Source organism: Hyperolius riggenbachi, chromosome 10 (assembly GCF_040937935.1).
Source record: "Hyperolius riggenbachi isolate aHypRig1 chromosome 10, aHypRig1.pri, whole genome shotgun sequence".
Classification (NCBI taxonomy): domain Eukaryota; kingdom Metazoa; phylum Chordata; class Amphibia; order Anura; family Hyperoliidae; genus Hyperolius; species Hyperolius riggenbachi.
The window spans coordinates 287,767,366-287,774,827 of record NC_090655.1 but is presented as its reverse complement, the minus strand read 5'-3'; the positions used below and the strand labels follow the sequence as shown (position 1 = coordinate 287,774,827).

Sequence of the window (7,462 nt, the reverse complement as noted above, 5' to 3'; positions counted from 1 at the left end):
CAGCTCTCCCCCTGCTGGAGGGTCTTATTCCTGTTCCACATGTGGGAAATGTTTTGGACAGAAATCACACCTTGTCATTCATGAGAGATCTCACACTGGTGAGAAGCCCTATTCATGTGCTGAGTGTGGGAAATGTTTTGGACAGAAATCAAACCTTGTCAAACATGAGAGATCTCACACCGGTGAAAAGCCATTTTCATGTGCTGAGTGTGGGAAATGTTTTGGACAGAAATCAAACCTTGTCAGACATGAGAGATCTCACACTGGTGAGAAGCTCTATTCATGTGCTGAGTGTGGGAAATGTTTTGGACAAAAATCAAACCTTGTCAAACATGAGAGATCTCACACTGGTGAGAAGCCCTATTCATGTGCTGAGTGTGGGAAATGTTTTAAGCAGAAATCATATCTTGTCAGTCACGAGAAATCGCACACTGATGAGAAGCCTTATTCATGTGCTGAGTGTGGGAAATGTTTTGTACAGAAATCAATCCTTGTCAGACATGAGAGATCTCACACCGGTGAAAAGCCATTTTCATGTGCTGAGTGTGGGAAATGTTTTGGACAGAAATCACAGCTTGTCATACATGAGAGATCTCACACTGGTGAGACGCTCTATTCATGTGCTGAGTGTGGGAAAAGTTTTGGACAGAAATCACGCCTTGTCATACATGAGAGATCTCACACTGGTGAGAAGCCCTATTCATGTGCTGAGTGTGGGAAATGTTTTGGACAGAAATCAGAGCTTGTTGTACATGAGAGATCTCACACTGGTGTCAAACCCTATTCATGTGCAGAGTGTGGGAAACGTTTTGGACTGAAATCCGACCTTGTCAAACATGAGAGATCTCACACTGGTGTAAAGCCCTATTCATGTGCTGAGTGTGGGAAATGTTTTGGACGTAAAATACACCTTGTCACGCATGAGAGAACTCACACTGGTGAGAAGCCCTATTCATGTGCAGAGTGTGGGAAATGTTTTGGACCGAAAGGAAGCCTTGTCAGACATGAGAGATCTCACACTGGTGAGAAGCCCTATTCATGTGCTGAGTGTGGGAAATGTTTTGGACGGAAAGGAAGCCTTGTCAGACATGAGAGATGTCACACTGGTGAGAAGCCCTATTCATGTGCTGAGTGTGGGAAATGTTTTGGAGAGAAACGAAGCCTTATGAGACATGAGATGTCACACTGGTGAGAAGCCCTATTCATGTGCTGAGTGTGGGAAATGTTTTGGAGAGAAACGAAGCCTTATGAGACATGAGATGTCACACTGGTGAGAAGCCCGATGTGTGTACTGAGTGTGGGAAGTGTTTTGGCCATAAATGTTCTTTTCTAATGTTTGTGTTTCTTTTTACATGGCAGCATTTTACGCTGATTCCCGAGGACTCTCATGCTGGTCAGTGCATTAGATTGTTGCTGCTCTTTGGCTGTCTATATAAAACTCCTCCGACTCCTCCAGCAGTTGCTTGCTATTCCAGGCGTTTGTAAGCGTTGGTCCCTAGCGTACGTCAGGCATTTCCTAGGTTGTGGCATTGGCTGGTTGTACGCTCCGCTACAATATATTGTGCGACGACGACAGTCAGTGACAACTACTACTGCTATTACTACGGTCCCCTCTCTGCCTGTCTCCTATAATTAATATATATAAACAGGTCCTTCTCAAAAAAATTAGCATATTGTGAATAAAGTTCATTATTTTCTGTAATGTACTGATAAACATTAGATTTTCATATATTTTAGATTCATTACACACAACTGAAGTAGTTCAAGCCTTTTATTGTTTTAATGTTGATGATTTTGGCATACAGCTCATGAAAACCCAAAATTCCTATCTCAAAAAATTAGCATATCATGAAAAGGTTCTCCAAACGAGCTATTAACCTAATCATCTGAATCAACTAATTAACTCTAAACACCTGCAAAAGATTCCTGAGGCTTTTAAAAACTCCCAGCCTAGGGCGCATGCGCGGCGCCGACGAGACCACATGTGAGATCTCGCCGCTCCGCTCCTTGGCAAGCTACCACCCGCAATAGCAACAACTTCCAGCACTGCCACAGCCCTCAATCTTGGGGATATCACTACCGAACATGTCGGGAAAAGGAAAGGAGAAAAACGGGCAGAAAAATCCCACCTCTACGCCCTCTACAAAGCATTCTTCTCAAGCCGCCTCCCGCCCCGCCCAATCCAAGATGGCCGACGGGACGAGCCAGGCATCTAGGAGCGGCCCTTCCACTCCAGACAAACAAGAAATGCTCCCTGCTTTCAACCCGGACCTAGACCTGACACCACAACTACCTCCGCTTCATGAGGATCTCCTCACACACATCCAGCGAGTATTCAGACTTGAACTGAAAGAGGCAGTCAAGAGCATTACAGACCAAATTAAAGATCTGGGCTACCGAGTAGATGCAATAGAAAAACAGGTCGACGACATAGCTGAGGCACAAGAGGATGACAAATCCCAAATAGACCAGCAAGCCGAGAAAATTGAAATGTTGGAGCTCAGGCTAGAAGACGCCGAAAATCGCAGCAGGAGAGCGAATGTCCGCATACGAGGCCTTCCAGAGTCAATCACGGATCTGAAGCCCACGGCCCTCAACCTTTTCACTGCTCTCCTTCCTCAGGTAGACCAGGGCTCTTTCCGCATAGTCAGGATCCACCGGGCACTGGCGAAGCCCCGCAACCCTGACCTGCCCCGAGATGTGGTCCTCAAGTTCCAATATGAGGAAATCCGTGACCTTGTACTAGAAGCGGCCAGAAACCTTACCGCTCTCCCCGGCGTTCCGAGCTCGGTGCAGCTGTACGCAGACCTGGCGCCATCAACCATACAGCGCCGCCGAAACCTCCGCCCTGTGACCACCTCGCTCCAAAAGGCCGCAGTGAGGTATAGATGGGGCTTCCCCTTCTCTCTATCTTTCACACACAACGGCACAGTATATTCCTGCCGAACACTCGAGGAAGGCCGCAGACTGCTAGAACGAACAGGCATACAGATGGAACCCATGCCTCCCACAACACTGCCGCAAAGGTCATCGCGCCCGTCCAGGACATGGTCCTCCAGAAGGAGCAGACAGCGCTCATCCCAACCCGTGTGAGCTCCCTTCGGGTGCACACCCCTCGACCTAAGGTTATATCTATAACGGTCAGCCTTTTCTACCTACAAACAGTCTAGACCTACAATCAATCTGAAGCGAAAAACTGAATTATCTCTCTCTACAGGGACATGTGAGTACATTACATCCTATCTCACCCATATAGCCCCTGTCCTAAGAGGGAACATAGACTTCCAGCCTACCCTGGACTCCCCACATACCCTTTCAACGTCACTTGCGGACGATCCATTTTGCCACTGAACTAGCTGGAACCCACCGCTATCCACTTATCACTATTAGACATGTGAGATTACCCCGATCTTATAGCATTTGGGACCACAGTTAAGGGCAATTAACACCCTGTACAGCCATGGACCCAGCCTCAACACTACCCCTACACGCCCCATGCTGAGCTGAAAATGGGCTTCAACAACTCAACTCATCCGCCGCAGATGACCAACTGTAACAAAACTCCAGGGAAAATTACTCATTCCTTACACGAAACTATGCTACGCTCTCTCTGAGTAAACCTGCCTATCTGACTTTCAAGGTTATTTTCAATTATAACTACCACCCACTAGATGGTGCTGTTGGCACACATAAAAAATAACTCAAGCATTAACTTTAATGTTTTCTCACCCTGCCATGGGTGCTTGCTGAGGACACCAATGCTGTCCCCCACCTAATGAGCAGGGCCGAAGGCGCATTATTATTGCTCTCAGCCCTCCTCATTCTTAAGAGGAATTTCTCCTCTAATCAATCGTATAACCACATTACCATTAGAGTTAGGCCATGTTGGCCACCTTTATTGTTGTATGTTTATGTTTATTTACAGGTCTATGATATTATGCAAATCTACTGTTCTAAAATAGATGCTCCAGTTGATGGAGGAGACACACTGTTGCTTGTTCCCTGTCGCTTACAAATTTTAGCACTTACTAAACCCTAATCAATATGGCCCAAATCAATATTATATCCCACAACGCCAAAGGCCTAAATTCGCCATTTAAACGGAGAAAAGCCTTTCTAGACTATCAGAAATGTTCTCCGGATATAATTTGTATTCAAGAGACGCACTTTACTAAAGTATCATTCCCCAAATATTTCCACACTCAATATCAGCGACACTTTGTCTCCTCGGCTCCCTCTAAACATAGAGGTGTACTTACCCTTCTCAAGAACTCCCTGCCATTTGTCCTAGAAAACTGCATTAACGATGAAGAAGGCTGCTATACTATCTTGATAGGCTCAATACAATCACGTAAAATATGCATAGTTAACCTATACGCTCCGCCTGAAGCACCTCTGACCCCTATCAATGCGATCCGAAAACATCTAGAAAACTACCAGTCCTATCACACCATATGGGCGGGCGATTTTAACATCGCTCCCAACCCAACCATAGATAGATCACAGCAACCCCCCTCCTCCAGGCAGCGTCAACTCTCCACATCCCTACGCAAAACGCTCACTGAGACACATATGGTAGATGCATGGAGAGAATTTAACCCAACCTCCCGCAACTATACCTTTTTCTCCTCTGCACACCACACCTACTCTAGAATAGATGCCATACTCCTATCCTCTGCCCTAATACCCAATCTGATCTTCGCTAGGCACATGATTAGCACCTGGTCAGATCATGACATAGTCTGGATAGCGTGCACGTCCCTCACCACCCCTATTGCTCGACCCCCCTGGAGGCTTAATGAGACCCTCTTAACAGATGGGGAGACGGTCCTTGAAATGGAAGAACACCTAACAAACTATTTTCAATTGAATGACATAGACCACATTAGACCAGACATTTTATGGCTGGCACACAAACCTACCATCCGGGGGCAACTAATAAAAATTGCTGCACAAAAGAAAAAAGCCAAAACCAACCAACAACTTAATCTAGAACACAAACTATTCCATTTGCAGACGGCCCATGCCTCCTCCCCTTCCAGATACTTATACAAACAAATTCAGGACACTCAACACCAAATAGACATACTTCTATCAGCTCGAACAGAAAAAGCCATTAGATGGACCAAGTCAAAAGCCTACGTACAATACAACAAGCCTAATACGTGGCTAGCCCGTAAACTTAGACACACTCACTCTATCAACAAAGTCCTCCAAATTAAGACAAAAATGGGAACAATTACGTCTGACCCACTTAAAATTCACTCGGAATTTGCGGATTACTACAAATCGCTATACGCCACCAAAACACCCCCTACAACCCGCCAATCCAACAATCCATTCTACCAAAGCCTAGCACATCCCAAACTTCTACCAGATAAAGCCAGCGCTCTCAACATCCCAGTCTCCGACCACGAAATTTTTTTAGCCATTAAAAAACTAAAGAACGGGAAAGCACCTGGGCCCGACGGTTTTACGGCCATATACTATAAAAAATTTAAAAAAATCCTCACACCCTACCTCAAAAGACTATTTAATTCTATTCTGGACGGCAAAACCCCTCCCCCAGAATTTCTCCAATCCATTATTGCTGTTATCCCCAAACCAAAAAGAGACCCGCTAGATATCAAAAACTATAGGCCCATATCATTGCTCAATCTCGATTATAAAATTTTAACTGCCATACTAGTAGCCAGACTAAATAAAGTGCTAGGATCCCTCATTCACAAAGACCAAGTAGGCTTTGTTCCGCTCCGCCAAGCCCCAGACAACGTCCGAAAAATCATCAACCTGCTACATATAGTTAAATCAAACAAAACCCCCTCTGCACTTCTCTCACTAGATATGGAGAAAGCATTTGACACGATAGATTGGCCCTTTATGCTTGACACACTCCATAATGCAGGAATTACTGGCCCTTTTCTCCAAGCTGTCAAATGTCTTTACTCCAATCCTTCAGCCCACCTTAAACTTCCTACTGACCTCCCGGTAAACATCCCCATACAACGAGGAACGAGACAGGGCTGTCCTCTTTCCCCTGCCATCTTCGCCCTTACAATAGAACCCTTAGCTAATAAAATACGAGCCATGTCTGACATACAAGGCATTAAGGTCAGAAATTCCGAATACAAGGCCAGCCTATTCGCGGACGATCTCCTACTAACGCTCTCTTCACCCCACACCTCTATTCCTAACCTGCTTCAACTGGTCAAGCAATTTGGACAACTATCTGGACTTACCCTAAACATTAATAAGTCTGAGATACTGTTCGCAAACATGTCTAAACGAAATGCGGAGGCTTTAGCCACTAAGATGGGATTATCCTATCAGTCAAAATATATTACCTACCTAGGAATCAAGATCTCCACGAACCCTGCTGACCTGTCTTCATTAAACTATAAGCCAATGATTTCTGAACTAAAACACGATTTGGTCTAATGGAATTCTCCCTCCATCTCATGGTCGGGCCGCATCCACTCGGTCCGAATGAACCTATTACCGCGCCTCCTTTACCTCTTCAGAACACTACCTATCCAGCTAACTAAAGCCTCACTCAAAGACCTGCAGACCTCTATCTTTAAATTCATAGCTAATAATAAGAAAAGTAGGATTAGACAGAGCACCATGCACCTTAATCGAGAAAGAGGAGGGCTAGGTGTCCCAGACCTATTTAGCTACTACAGGGCTGCTCAAATAGCCCAACTGGCACAACTACACTCTATTAACAACCATCCTCTCTGGGCAGACATAGAGAATGATCTCCTTGCTCCACTTAACCTGGCGGCCCTCCAGTGGTCCCCTCAACTTGCTCCAAACAAATACAAAACACAATCACCTCTGTCAGCTCATTCCCTTACTATCTGGAACAAACTCAGATTAGCCAAAAAACTTCAATCTCCTATCCCCCTACAAATGTCAATCATTGGGAACCCCGGCTTTCCCCCTGGCTGGGAGCTACGACCCTTTCAATGGTGGAAGGACCATAACTTTATAACCATCTCCAACTTTTTGGTTAACAATCGCCTCCCAAATTGGGCAAACTTTTGTACTCACACGTCATTCCCACCTAAAGAATACTTTAGGGCCCTACAAATCTTCCATTACCTAACCACACTAACCCAGTCTACGCTCCCCCTTCCCCCACGCACCACCTATGAGCACTGGTGTGACCAGAGACCTCTGGAGGGCGGTCTCATTTCTTATCTCTACTCAGTCATATCTCAACCCTTAGACACAGTAAAAATCCCAGCGATGGTAGCTTGGGAAACCGATTTAGGCACGACCCTTACATTCAAACAATGGTCTAAATGCTGCCTCACTCTGGCTAAAGGAAGCAGCTACTTCTCGCATATCGAAACAAACTTCAAAATCCTCCATCGCACATACCTCACCCCCCAGAAACTTCATGCCATGTCCAGAGACAAATCCCCCCGCTGCTTTAGGCAATGTGGCCAACTGGGTG

At 45.6% G+C, this 7,462-nt stretch overlaps 1 protein-coding gene across 1 annotated transcript in view; it reads left to right on the top strand.

Moving 5' to 3' along the window:
• The window catches only part of LOC137537282 (zinc finger protein 184-like), a 127,520-nt gene extending 125,904 nt beyond the window's left edge, over window positions 1-1,616 (top strand). The window contains exon 10 of the mRNA XM_068259362.1: window positions 21-1,616. Within this exon, the coding sequence (XP_068115463.1) occupies window positions 21-1,192 (1,172 nt within the window). The 3' untranslated portion in view covers window positions 1,193-1,616. The remainder of the gene's footprint in view (window positions 1-20) is intronic.
• The last annotated feature ends 5,846 nt before the right edge of the window (window positions 1,617-7,462 follow it).